At 42.9% G+C, this 14707-nt stretch overlaps 2 protein-coding genes across 10 annotated transcripts in view; one reads left to right on the forward strand and one right to left on the reverse strand.

The window, feature by feature from the left end:
- The window catches only part of TBX10 (T-box transcription factor 10), a 21134-nt gene extending 7921 nt beyond the window's left edge, over window positions 1-13213 (forward strand). For both annotated transcript variants that reach the window (XM_087883615.1, XM_034433861.3), the window contains exons 3-8: window positions 1275-1376; window positions 4167-4338; window positions 6000-6155; window positions 8478-8545; window positions 10066-10157; window positions 11782-13213. In XM_087883615.1, the coding sequence (XP_087739741.1) occupies window positions 1275-1376; window positions 4167-4338; window positions 6000-6155; window positions 8478-8545; window positions 10066-10157; window positions 11782-12056 (865 nt within the window). In that variant the 3' untranslated portion in view covers window positions 12057-13213. The remainder of the gene's footprint in view (window positions 1-1274; window positions 1377-4166; window positions 4339-5999; window positions 6156-8477; window positions 8546-10065; window positions 10158-11781) is intronic.
- TCIRG1 (T cell immune regulator 1, ATPase H+ transporting V0 subunit a3) overlaps window positions 12968-14707 on the reverse strand; it is a 36182-nt gene continuing 34442 nt past the window's right edge. For all 8 annotated transcript variants that reach the window (XM_087883584.1, XM_087883594.1, XM_034433859.3 and 5 more), the window contains one exon: window positions 12968-14138. In XM_087883584.1, coding sequence (XP_087739710.1) covers window positions 14057-14138 — 82 coding nt within the window. In that variant the 3' untranslated portion in view covers window positions 12968-14056. The remainder of the gene's footprint in view (window positions 14139-14707) is intronic.

Consider the following 14707-nt stretch of genomic DNA (forward strand, 5'->3'; position numbering starts at 1 on the left):
AAACCCGACTGGAATGGATCTAGATAGTTTGCTTCATCCAGGTGCTGAGGAAGCTGTTGTGCCACCACACTCTCAACAACCTTCTCCACAAAACGAAGGTTGGAGACAGGACAATAATTTGATAAAACAGCCGGGTCCAGGGAAGGCTTCTTGAGGAGGGGCCTCACCACCACCTCTTTCAAAACAGCAGGAAAGAAACCCTCACTCAAAGAAGCATTAATAATCCCCTGGAGCCAGCCTCGTGTAACCTCCTGGGAAGCCAGCACCAACCAGGAGGGACACGGGTCCAACAAACATGTGGTCGCATTCAGCCTACCCAGGACCCTGTCCACATCCTCAGGAGTCACAAGGTCAAACTCCTCCCAGCTAACACTCTCAAGACCCACCTCCATCACCTCATCTGAACCCATCCAGTCGGAGTCCAAGCCCTCTCGAATCTGAGCGATTTTGTCATGCAGTTATTGCACAAAATCCTCAACCCTACCCTGCAATGGGTCTTCCTGCGCTCCCGAATGGAGTAGGGAATGGATCATCCTAAACAGGGCGGCTGGGCGGTTATCCGCAGACGCAATCAGAGCGGAAAAATAATTAATTTTTGCCGCTTTGATCGCCACTAGGTAGGTCTTAATATGAGACCTTACCAGTGTTTGGTCAGATTCGGAACGGCTGGCCCTCCAACCGCTCTCCAGGCATCTTTTCCGGTGCTTCAACTCTCTCAGCTCCTCGGAAAACCAAGGAGCTAATTGAGATCGGCACCGAGTCAGAGGCCGCAAAGGCAGAACGCGGTCCAAAGCCCCAGCGGCTGCTCTATCCCAGGCGGTCACTAGTTCTTCTGTCGAGTCGTGAGCCAGAGCCTCAGGGAATGGCCCAAGCTCCGTCTGGAACCTATCAGGGTCCATCAGGCATCTGGGACAGAAACATCTAACCGGTTCCGTCTCCCTGCAGCAAGGGGTAGCGGTTCGAAGGTCCAGTTGAAGGAGTGAATGATCAGACTATGACAAGGGCTCCGTAACTAAATCCCCTATTTCTAGATCATTCTGCCACTGACCAGAGACAAAAATCAGAACCAGATTGTGTCCCCCCATGTGAGTAGGGCCTTGAACTAACCGGGTCAGGTCCAAGGCCGTCAAGGAAGCCATGAACTCCTGGGCCACCATTGACGTGGTACCGACCAATGGCAGGTTGAAATCCCCCATGACCATTAGCCTGACCTTTCTTATTGCAACAAGGAGGCTAAATAAATGATCTTGCAAAGTCCTTTTTCTCTGTGGCAGGAGGATGTTTCCCACCTTCCAGGTGAAGATATCAGGCATGGACCCATTGGCTGACTATGTGCTTCTAATGGATTTTGTCCCTTTGGATGACAAGAGATATCGGTATGGGATCGTAAGTTTGGACCTATTGATATCAATGGGAACCTCAATGAATGATTGCAGCCAATGGGATCTTAACCCATTGTCTATAACCAAAGCTTTTCTATCACTAGAGTTCAGAGGTTCTGGGATTGTTTATTTCCTTTTTTAAAACTAAGCTTGAGAAGGTTTGAGACTTTCCATTCTCTTCCATTCCTCCCTCCAAACCTTTCAAATATCAGCTGTCTTCTATTGCCACTTCTGTCGGCTTCTGGGAAACCAAGGTTTGGTTTTGATTTTGAATCTTTCCCTTGAAAGCTGTTTTACTTTTGCAAAACCTGAGGTCCAGTTGAGTCAGCAGATGTGGTCCTCGTCTTGGGCCACTGTGGCTCAGAAGGATTGACTTTTGCTGCCATTGTGAACGCAAATATATGATGAATGGTGAACTGTGCTGCCCTAAAAATATTGGCATGTTTGCCAGAAGAAGTTTTTTTGTAACTTTAATGAAAGCCAAGATCATGAATTTTGTTTCAATTGTCAGACTTAGAAGATCAGGAAGAGTAATACAGGTAGTCTTCAACTTACAGCTACAATTGAGGCCAAAATTTATGTTGCTAAGTGAGAGATTTGTTAAGTGAGTTTTGCCCCATTTTCTGACTTTTCTTGCCACATTTGTTAAGTGAATCACTACTGTTGTTAAATTAATAACATGGTTGTTAAGTGAATCTGGCTTCCACATTGACTTTGCTTGTCAGAAGGTCTCAAAAGGGGATTGCATGATCCTGGGACTCCGCAACTGTCATAAATCTGAGTCAATTGTCAAGCATTCGAATGTAAATTATGTGACCATGGGGATGCTGCAAAGGTCATAAATGTGAAAAATGGTCATAAGTCATTTTTTTTTCAGTACCTTTGAATGGTCACTATGTGAACTATTGTAAGTCGAGGACTATCTGTATGGCTTGTCAAGGAAATGGCTTCTTTGTACTTACATGTCTCATACCAGAGGTGGGTTTCAGCAGGTTCTGACCAGTTCTGGAGAACCAGTAGCGGAAATTCTGACTGGCCCAAGACCTAGCTGATCGGGAGGAAATACGGATTTTGCAGTAACCTTCCCCTGGATTGGGGACGGAATGGAGATTTTACAGTATCCTTCCCCTGCCATGCCCACCAAGCCACACCCACAGAACCGGTAGTAAAAAAAATTGAAACCCGCCCCTGTCTCATACCCCAGACAAACCATAGTCTCTCTCCGGGGCCATCCCCCTGGAATTATTACCAAGAGCAAAAGGCTATAAAGAATCACTTCCAGGCAGCTAGAGTATATCTTCTGTTCCAATTTAACATTATCCATGAAGGGAAAAAAAAAACACATTCTGTATCAGGTCTCTTCAGAAGAGAAGAGGGTTGCTGAATAATGATATACTCTCTAAGGCATAATAACTCCACACTTTGATTCTCAAGATAAAAGCCACATAAGTAATATGCATTTAAGTTGTATTAGATTTCTATATTAGCATGCGGCAGACATGCTACCAGTCTGGGATGCAAATCCTGCTGGACATCACTTGTCAACACCAATGAAGGTCAGGGAGTCAAAGAGTTGGATTCATTATTATTATTCATTTGTCTAGCATGTCTTCAGAGATGAAAAACACATAGCCTTGACTCCCCCTCCTTTTCCTGTCATTCTGGCTTTTTGGTCAACAATGGAAGTGAATTAGTAATAGTCAAGTCAATGTCTGGTTCTTGGAATGAAGCTGTTCATTAGAGATGCACAGATTTTAAGATGGGTGCTACGATGAGGAAAAACTGTTTACCAAAAGACAATCTTGAACCCTGTCCCTGCCATTCCTTCTAGTTCCTCAGGATGCTGTTTGTCATCCTAAAGTAGATGGCATCAGTGGTGAAATCCAAACTTTTTTACTGCCGGTTCTGTGGGCGTGGCTTGGTGGGCGTGGTGTTGCTTGGTGGACGTGGCTTGGTGGGCGTAACAGGGGAAGGATACTGCAAAATCTCTATTCCCACCCCACTCTGGGGCCAGCCAGAGGTGGTATTTGCCAGTTCTCCGAACTACTCAAAATTTCCGCTACCAGTTCTTCAGAACCTGTCAGAACCTGCTGGATTTCACCCCTGGATGGCATACCTCAAAACAAAGTCCTTTTTTGTGGCCATCAACATGTTATAAGACACCTTGGAATGTCTACATGGGATCAAGGGGCATTCTTAAGTGATGCTAGAGACTGATATTTTGCTTTGCAGCATCACATTTATTTATTTTTAGAAAGTATTTAAATAAAAAGAGAACCTGACAGAAACTTAAGACTTAACCCACCCATGCGATCACTTCTCTCTTTTGCTAGCCTTGTTCCTGAAACATATTTCAGTTCAGAATTTCATTTACAGTTATAAAAGGTCTTGATTTAGATTTTGGATTCTGCATGGATCAATCTATCTTAATCATGGTATTTTCAAATTTATCTGAACATCAACACAAATGAGTGTGCATTTGTGTGTGTGTGTGTTTATGTATTAAATAATGTATGTAGCATCCTTTGGCCTTCTTCCAGGCTGATAGATAGGGCCAGTATTCTCATCTCTGAGATGTCCAGTTGTTGGGATGGACAACTTTTTCAGTTCCACAGCAGGGAAGCAGGTTCCTATAGCTAGTACTTCACTATTCCATAGATAGAATCTGCCTGATCTAGCTGATTTTTTCCGTTGGGACTTCCTTGCAAATCAAACATAATGGATGGATCCAGTACAAGCCAGGACTGTAACAACCTGGCCCAGCAGGATACCTCTTTCCTACAGGTATGCGTTCCACAGTTCTGCTTGGCTGGTAGCTGGCAAGGCGGATCCTGCTACACCTGGCCGGGTTCACTTCCATCCTGACTCCCCTGCCAAGGGAGGCCAGTGGATGAGGCAAATTGTCTCTTTTGACAAGCTCAAGCTCACCAACAACTTGATGGATGACAACGGCCATGTGAGTTGCTCTGGACTGTTGCATGATTAATAACTATTTAGCTTCCTCCCTGGGTTGCACTTGACTTAATAGCAACTGTTTAAGGCAGTTGTTTCATGTTTTTCTACTGTTTTATTTTAAGAAAGGCAACTTATTCTTTAAATGCAATCATTATAATACTCAGATTTTTTAAAAATCCTAAATATATCGTTGGCAGTACTCTATTAGCAAAAAAAAAAAAAAGGACACACATTTCTCCAAAATTCTTCTCAAACAAGATTCTACAAAAAAAGAAGGGCTGTGGTAGTAGTGGAGAGAAAACAGAAATACTGTTGGAGTAAAAGAAGAAACTTCTTTTTCATTTATAACAGTATCTCATATTTGGGCTGGCTCAAAAGAAATCTGAATAAGCAATTATGGCTAGATTGGCAACATAACCCTGACCCAAGACCCAACCTAATAGGTATCGACCAGCTTTATCCAATTTCTACCCTCCAGATGTGTGGCATTCCTGTTTCCACCATTGCCATTTCAACAGCATATATTATTTCCCTCCCAGCTATGGCATATTAGACAAAACTGAACAGAATTAACAGTAACAATTAGGTGTAATACTGGAGGAAGTGCCTCTGCCCTCTATCAGTGGGGATGGAAAGATTCCCTTTGTTGCCATTGTGGTGCTGATATGCAACATATTTTGCCAAATTGCCCACAATATGTGTTCTCTGATTCCCTAGAACAGTGATGGCTAACCTTTTTGCCATCGCGTGCCAGGAGGGGGGGGCGGGGGGATCACGCATGCACGTGCCCACACCCATAATTCTATGCGCCCCATCCCCATGCATGCATGCGCGACCCCCACCATGCTCCCCCCCACACTCCTGGCACATGATGGCCCGGTAGGCCCGTTTTTCTCTCTCATCTGGCTCTAGAGCCTTTCTAGGAGTCTGGGGAGGGCGAAAATGGCCTTCCCCACCCCTCCGGAGGCCCTCCAGAGGCAGGAAACAGCCTATTTCCCTATGTCTGTTGGGCCCAGAAGGCTCAAAAATCAGCTGGCCAGCACGCATGCGTGCCAGAGCTGAGCGCACTTGTCCACTGATATGACTACGCGTGCCACCTGTGGCACGCGTGCCATAGGTTCACCATCATGGCCCTAGAAGATCTGCACCAAGCAACGCCTAGATAACTGAACTGGACATCCAGTTATGAGTCCACTGCCCTTCCCCCATAGTGGTTTTCTATATAATTATATGGATTGTGTGTATATGTTTACTTCTCTTTTGTCATGTTTTCATCATATGATAAATAATAATAATGGAGTATTAATTTTTGTTTTTTATATCTGGCCATTGCCAGATTGGGAAACCGATGTAGCTTTTTTTCATGGAGAGTTTAGTCATGAAAGTGAAGAGAACCTGAGTGAATTATTTCTTCAGTATTTAATAAATAAAAAGCACTTTTCATGAAATGTAGCCCCTTAGTTGACAGCATATAACATTTCTGACTCGGGTTTTCCCCCATTATATTTCAAATTGGAACAGATCTACTGACATCTGGGAAAGTGAAAGAAAGTTGCATGCTGCCATATGCATCATGGGAAGATCTTAAAAATGGACGCCCTCACCTAAATTTAAATTAAGTTTGTACCCTCACCTGAAAGCTTTGTTTTCTTAATCAAACAGATCATTCTGAACTCCATGCACAGATACCAGCCCCGTTTCCATGTGGTGGTGGTGGATCCGCGTCCAGACAGCGAGCGCTATGCCCAAGAGAATTTCAAATCTTTCATCTTTACAGAGACACAATTTATGGCAGTGACCGCCTATCAGAACCATCGGGTAAGAACACAGTATATCATGGTTTCTCCTCCAAGAGAACTGATTTATGGAAGAGGGTTGATGTGGGACAGAATACCACTGAGTTCTTGCAGATAAATCAGGATGGTCCCCCTCTGCTGGGTAAATACAAGCAGTCCTCAACTTACGACCACAATTGGGCCCAAAATTTATGTTGCTAAGTGAGAAATTTGTTAAGTGAGTTCCCCCCCTGTTTTATGACTTTTCTTGCCACTTTTGTTAAATGAATCATTTCATTTGTTACATTAGTAACATGGTTGTTAAGTGAATCTGGTTTCCCCACTGACTTTGCTTGTCAGAAGGTTGCAAAAGGTGATCATATGACCCCGGGACACTGCAACAGTCATAAATATAAGTCAGTTGTCAAGCATCCAAATGTAAATCATTTGACCGTGTGGATGCTGCAATGGTCGTAAGTGTGAAAAATGGTCATAAGTCATTTTTCAGTGACTTTGTAACTTTGAATGGTCACTAAGTGTTGTGGCCCATCAACGGCCTGTGCAGTTAGTAGCTGATTCCGACAGCGAGGAGGCTGGTGTGGTGCTGCGCCATCAGCCTGTGAAGCTGGCGCTTGAGTCAGACAATGAGGAGGCTGGAGAAGATGTGGTGCCAGAAGCGGGGATTCAGCCAGGGCCTTCAGAACCTCCAGAAGCTCCCATAAGTGAAGAGGAAGAAGAGGAGGAGCCTCTTCTCGATGCATGAGCGCACAGAGCTGTTAAAAGGCAGGAGTGGCTTCTCAGGAGGACGTCTCCTCAAGAGTAAGGCTTGGGGCTAATTGGCCACTCCCCTAGCCTATTTAAGGAAGGAGACGACTGATGCAATTTGCAGGAAACAACTTCATTCATATTCCTTCGCATCTTGATTCCAGAAATGTTTGATTCGGCTCTTGTTTCTCTCTTGTAAGTTTTCCTGCAAATTGCTTCTGGACATTCTGCCAACCAGAGTAAGATTATGGTTATCTGAAATACTGTGCCTCAGAATTGAGTTATTATTCTTTGGATGCTTGTTGGCTGTTAATGAAATGAAATTAACAGCTCTTGTTCAGAAAATGTAAGTGAGGACTACCTGTATGCATAACACATCGCTCATGATTCTAAACTGATAACCTAATTATGAACCCTAAACCAACAATTTAAGAAGGAATCTGAGAGGATACAATCAATATGGATAAAAGGGACTAGCTCCCAGCCTCAGTATACCACATACTTCATTGGATAACTTGAAATTTTTATCTCTCAACCTCTTTTTGCTAGAGCCCAATGGGATAGATAACCTTTTACAGGGCCGCCGAGAGGATTATTAAGTGCTGGAACAAGACTAATATGGGCCCACTCACCTACACATAGACACATAAATCAATAATGTCATAATTGTACATTTATTAATTACATTCAAACATACTTGCAAATATATTAAAAAGAGGACAGGTACTTCTGTAAAAGATAATAAAAACAATAATACACATTAGTATATAAACAATCCAAACTGGCCTCATGAGATTCCGCCCTTTGTTTCAGTTCTGCACTTGTCTCACATTGTTCTGAATGTAAAGTTTCATTTTGGTTAGTTTCGTTTGTTTTGCATTTAACGCCAAATTGAAAAAGCGTTTGTCGCCCCTTTTTATTAATCTCATCACATTTCTGTTTTTCCTTGTGTTTTTCAGCTCCAGATTTTTGAGATGACATTTCATAACCATTCATAAACTGAAATGAAATACAAAATATATTCATAAATGAAATGAAACTAAACTTGCAAATAAGTTAAATAAATAAGTAATGAAATTAAAATTCAATAAATTACACAAATAACTGTTCACCGAGTTTCAGATTAATAAAGGTTATGTCAAACAAGGCTGCAAGGTGGTTTTGCTATACACACAAAGTATATAGAGTATGAAGTATATATCCAATATTGTTTTTCTTTTAAAAAATTTGGTTTTGTAAAAATTTCATTGGCTCCCTTTTAAGCTCCATGGGCCCAGAACAATGTACCGGCTGCACCTCCCTCTCCTCAGGCCTGACTTTTTATAGATTGGTGTATCAATGAAGCCACTAGGAGTTAAACTCAACTTGAAGGAGACTTTGCCTTTTTTAAATGCCATCCTACTGTCCCAAGAAAATAAATCAAATGTTCATTGTGTCCCGTGGCCTTCTCCTAAACAGTTTCATGAGGTATGTGAAGGAATTTAGATCAGTATGCTACTTGACTGAAATTCCCTTCTCTGGGACTAGTGAAGGCTGTCTGAACAATGAGGCTGCCAGGGAAGGTAGCAAATCCCTAATAAAGCTATCCCTGTCTTGACAGATCACCCAGCTGAAAATTGCTAGTAACCCTTTTGCTAAAGGTTTCCGGGAGTGTGAGCCGGATGACTGGTAAGTCTCTTCCTAGATTACTATTCTACTAAACCAGAGATAGACAAACGAATGAATGGAGCCATTTATTAAATGGATTGAAGACCTTGTTGCACTTGCCACTTATGAGCCAGTTGCCTATAAAGATAGATTTTGTTTAAGCAAGTATAATGAAATGTAGGACTCATTTACACAGAATACAGTAGGTTAAAAAAAATGATAGACATATAAATGTATTAAAAATACACATATTGCTGGTGCGGAGGTGCTCTGCAGCTGTTATTTGGGTTCTTTCTGAACACAGGCCTATGATGGGCCTGAATCCAAGAATAAACCAGGTGACAGGACAGGTGAGTGGGAGAGAGATGTGGATGAAGGAGGGAGCACAACTCATTGAGACAGTCTTCCCGAAGACTGGTGGCTGGTAGGATAGTTTTATGGCTTTGCTGTCATTCAGGCTAGAAGAGGACGCTGGGAGAAGTGTTTAATTTCACCCCAGTTAAAGTACCCCAAATTCAGAAGTGTTGCAAGGGAATGTCAGTTCTGGCAGTAAATGCAGTCAGAAGCATTGAGATGCAGTGGTGGGTTTCAAATTTTTTTACTACCGGTTCTGTGGATGTGGCTCGGTGGGCATGGCAGGGGAAGGATACTGCAAAATCTCCATTTCCACCCCACTCTGGGGGAAGGATACTGCAAAATTCCCATTTCCTCCCGATCAGCTGGGACATGGGAGGCAGAGAATAGAGTCAGAATTTTTACTACTGGTTTTCCAGAACTGGTCAGAACCTGCTGAAACCCACCTCTGCACAGATGTCAATATGATGCCAAAATAGGTAAAATGGTATTCTCTCCCCGCCCCCCCCCCAAAAAAAATCCAGTCAGGCAGAATCCTTTTTTGGCTAAAAGAGAAAATCTTTAATGCTCTAATTTGGGACATCTCTTTTCCAGTTTAAATCAATTGGTTTCTTTTTTTTAATAGCCCAGCAAAATGAGAGTGAAGTTACTGGTAGGGAGGGATTATGCTCACAGCATTCTCAACTAGGCAACTTTTTAAATGTCAGCCACTGACTATATCAATGCCATATCAATACCTTTAAAAGATCTACAATGCCCAATTCATGATCTTGGTAATGATGTGATCAGGGTCTAGAACAGCCAAGGACAAATTTAGCCTGCCTCCACAGTTGCAAAGAGATCAAAGGTTGAATTACGAGACACACTCTCAAAAGCAAAACCCGAGTCCCAAGTCATGCTAGTTCTGTTATAATTCACTTTACCTCATGAGGCGTTTTCCCCAACCGTAATGTCTAGAACTGCTATAGAATCATTCCACCAATGTTTTGGGGATGATTGATTGTATCAGCTACATCTTCATCATGCTGATAACCAAACAAAAGGGAAGAATTAAGACATCAGTGGTGGCTAAGGACAAAGATAGAACTGGATCAGGTTTTGAGAGTATTCTCAAAAACGTCCTGTAGAGTAGTGCTTAAGGGAAATTTCACATGTATACTTTAACTGATTATGTTGTATGTGTATAGGCCAGGATCCTCGGGGCAACTACTGGGTTGTTTATCACGGAATGGGAATGCCTCTTCCTTAATAGGCCAACTTCAAGAGATTCCAGAGAAAGGTAAGATGAAAAAATAATTTATCAGTTTAGAATGGAGAAATCTACAGGAAAGCAGTCTTAAATCCAAGTGCATAATAGGAAAACCTAAAAAGAGCTTGGTGGCGCAGCAGACTAATAGCCTGTTATTAACATTCAGCTGCCTGCAATTACTGCATGTTCGAATCTCACCAGGCTCAAGGTTGACTCAGCCTTCCATCCTTTCTAAGGTAGGTAAATTGAGGACCCAGTTTGTGGGGGCAATAAGCTGACTTTGTATAAATGAAGGCTATTGCTTAACGCATTGTAAGCCGCCCTGAGTCTCCGGAGAAGGGCGGCATATAAATCAAATTAAAAAAAAAACAAAAACCAACAATCCCATAACACTGAAATTTTATAGCTAGTTTTAAATTTTATGGGCTAAGGGTAATGAAGCTATACAACTTCCTACATAACTGTTTTACAAAGTTTTGTGAGTAAATGTTGTCTTCTTCTATACTGTCCTCACTGTAGGCTGAAATGAGCCTTTTTTTGTTCATTCCATTAAGCCTGCCTCCAGGTCAGCCATAATCACATTGTATGTAATCCACATTTTTCCTGAAGCACAAAATTATCATTAAGTAAAGAACTCAGAGGAAAACTTGAACTTTATTCTTTAAAGATCTGCACCATAATGGTATCAAAAATGTTTAAAAGCCTAGGCACTATCTGGAAAACTACTGAAATTTGAATATTATGGCTTCTGCAATTTAAATAGTTATCTTGGTATCTTCTCATTTAGTAAGCAAGAGAGGAATCAACATCAACAAAGACTTGCATACATGTGGTTTTTTTTTCTTGAGGCAGTTTGATTGTATTCTTGTCTTTAATCACTGCACCAAACTGGTTCTCCAACTTTACTAAACTGAACTGTTAGCAAGAGAATGCATTGGACCAAACAATGAACTGGTATTTAAATTGTTGGTTTCAACAACCTGATAATAGTAAAATGCAAATCACACTATTATCTCCTGAGATCCCAGGTCTTAATGAAATCATAGATACTCCTTGCATGTGGATTCTTCAGTGGAGGTTTTGCCTTCCCCACTTGGATTAAAAACAGCAAAGGTGTATTTCACACTGTATAGAACAGTGATGGCTAACCTTTTCTGGACTGAGTGCCCAAAGCGTGTGCGAATGCGTGCACGCACGCCCAACCCCCAAAATGCAATGCATGCACACACCGTGCATGCACCCCGCCCCCTCACACAGCCCCCCTGCACACACTATGCATGCACAGCAGACCCGAAGACCAGCTGGCCATTGGGAAGCATGAGTGCATGCGTGGCAGAGCTGAAATGGGGCGATAGTGTGTGTACCCCTGCACAGCCCCCACCCCCCACATGCATGTGCCCCCACATGCACACACAGCCCCCCCACACACCCCGTGCATGTGCGGCAGAGACTCGGAGACCAGCTGGCCGGCAGGAGGCGCGAGTGCATGCGCAGCAGAGCTGAACTGGGGCGACGACTTGCATGCCCAGAGAGGGTGCTGCATGTCACCTCTGGCACGTGTGCCATAGGTTCGCCATCACAGGTATAGAACATCACACTGTATAGAAACAGATTACGGCTTCTGGTAATTCTCTATAGTTACCTCTCTTTCTAGGGTTTTCCAGCAATCACCATCTCCCTCCTGCCCTCCTCAGAGAAGCCTCCCAATTCCAGCATCAACCTCTGGTGACATCAGCCAGCCTCCCAGATGTATGCATCGCACGACGACCCCTGAATGAAGCCTCAGGGGCCCTGCCCTACAAGCATCTCTCCTATCACAGCTTCTACGTGGGAGCTCGATCTGGGGCAGCACCTTATGCCTTACCTAGCAACCGGGCAACCAGCTTCCATACTCTCAACATTTACACAGCTGGTGGCTATGAGCAATGAGACCGCCGGAGCAGACGTTCCCCATCCCCTGGCCCAGTTTATTTTTATTTATTTATTTATTTTATATTGGATTTCTATACCGCCCTTCTCCCTGAGGACTCAGGGCGGTGTACAGCCAGATTAAAAAACATGCAGAACAAATATTAAAAACAATTAAAAGATATATAAATTTGGCCCAATTAAAACTCATTTACCAATTAAAAACGTTTAAAACATTTAAAAACAGTTAAAAATTTCATCTTAAGCCAGCCCGGCTTGTTTAAATAAATGGGTTTTAAGGGCGCGACGGAAGGCACTGAGGTCTTGGATTCTCCTTATCTCTGGGGGGAGCTGATTCCAGAGGGTAGGTGCCCCCACAGAGAAGGCTCTCCCCCTGGGGGTCACCAGCCTACATTGTCTGAAAGTTCAGATCAAACTTTCCCAAAGAACCCCTTTCATCTCCCGGTGCGTTTTTTATGATACCGCCTGCCAGGAAGTTTGCCCATTATACAGCTTCCTCTTCATTGAAGGCATTTTGGGGATGGGATTTTTTATGCCCAACTGATACTTACATCTTATCCCCTGCTCTAGATAGCAGAGTTTCCCACAACTTCCTCAATTACATATTAAACAATTATATTATATATAGGTACGATGTGGTCCAACACAAAACCAACCTCTTTTAAAAGGCGTAATGGAACTCAAAACAAGAACAGAAAGTGGATTTCACTGAGATCCTGGCCACCTGCTCATAACTGATTTTGCTCCTTGCCTCTTTGAAATCAGCCCAAAATTCTTTAACAACAGTTAAGGAATTCAACCCCATCTCCAAACACCACAACCTGTCTGAAACACACCCATTCCATGTTCAAACCTGCAAAGCAGAAATCCCAAGTAAATCTTGCAACTACAAAATGCTCTCCAGGCAGAAGTAAAAATGCAGCGAGTTTTATTTTTATTGCCAAGTTAGTGCCACAGGGATAAGGATTTCAATGTCTTTAGCACAGAATTCTACATGGCCTATTGAATGCACTGTCCTTCTCTTAATGGGAGGATGTGACAAGATTTTGATGCATTTTTGAGGCCTCCCTGCCTTCAATGTGAAGGAAACTTGTAGTGCACTTCATGCCAAGAATCCCTCTTTTGTTTTTGGCAAAATTAAACTTAGTTGGCCCACATGGGAGAGGTGCTGTTTTCATTTGCTCCATCTCTGGTCCACGTTCCATTGATGTGTTTTGCTAACAGCCAGTAAACTGAGTTCAATAGAAAGAACAGCCACAGTCATCTCAATCCACTTCCCTGTATTAACCCCCAACATGTCCACTGCATTGCTTTAGATCAAGCCTGTCTTGACAGCTTGGACTTCCCAGAGCCTCCACCTCATATTTTGGCAGATGCAGCATCAACCTGAATTCTTTGTCATAAATAAAACTTTCTGAGGCTGACCTGGACATTAACACCAGTAAAATTCTAGTGCAGATCTGCAGAAGGCAATTTAAAAAGTGCCTAGGCCAGGTCTCTTGTCAACTAATCTTAAGTAAGTAAACCGGTCCCTTTTTAAACAAATGAGTGATACAAATGGACAATGTTCTAGTAAATCTTATTGGACCATTTTTCAATATTTCCTATATTCTGATTTTCCTTTTCCACCAGAGCTTTCAAGTTACAGAGACATAGATAAGAAGGTTATTGGAGCAACATTATCAAAAGGTCTGGAAGCAATGTGGCATGATTCAAAACACAGATCTGGAAGATTGTTCCTTCAGTTCCAAAATGTCAGCCCAAATACTGATATTTCATGTGTGAGTCAGCACAGGATCTCGGTTTAATTATAACAGGTTGTTAAAGGCTAGTGCATGTTCTGCCTGGATAGAAGTCACAACCAGTAGATGGGTAAGCAAGAATCAGCAAAAAAAAAAAAAAAAAAAAAAAAAAAGCAACATAAGGTGGTAGCTTTGCCCATTAGTTCAGGACGGCACACTAAATATTCCTTTTCTGGAGAGAAGCAGTCACTTTTCTTGTTAGATCCAAATGTCGCTGGTGAAGGTGAAGGGGTTGAACTGGTACCCAGCACCTGAATAGAATTTGTTCTGGAATTCCACCCTGAAAAATACAGGACAGGTCAGTATAGGATTTGCAAGATCAACTCTATCCCCAATTTTATCTAGTTCCAATATATGGTAGATGCAGTGGTGGGTTGCTACTGGTTTGCCCCGGTTCAGGCGAACCGGTAGTGGTGGCAGCGGGAGACTCCGCCCACCCACCCAGACGTCATCAAAAATGCTCTGCACATGCACAGAACCTTCTGCGCATTTGCAGAAGCGCTGCACGTGCGCAAAGCGTGCGCCCCCGATAGCGAACTGGTAGCGCCGGGATTTGAAATCCACTACTAGGTAGATGTGCTGTGTCACCCCAGGATTGAACAACCCATCTAACATCATAGAGTTGATCTCTTTGAGAACCATTTATTGCCTCTATGACTCCTAAATGATAGCATAGAGGAATTTAGCAATCCAAGTCAAACAGGGCAGTAACATTTACACAAAATGTTCTTGTGTTTGCCAGGAGAATTCCCTTTCCCATGCATGTGCGAGCTGTGGTGGCGCAGTAGTTAGAATGCAGTACTGCAGGCTAATTCTGCTGCCTGCTGGCTGCCTGCAGTTTGGCAATTT

This window comes from Pantherophis guttatus, chromosome 1 (assembly GCF_059756535.1).
Source record: "Pantherophis guttatus breed Tessera chromosome 1, ASM5975653v1, whole genome shotgun sequence".
Classification (NCBI taxonomy): domain Eukaryota; kingdom Metazoa; phylum Chordata; class Lepidosauria; order Squamata; family Colubridae; genus Pantherophis; species Pantherophis guttatus.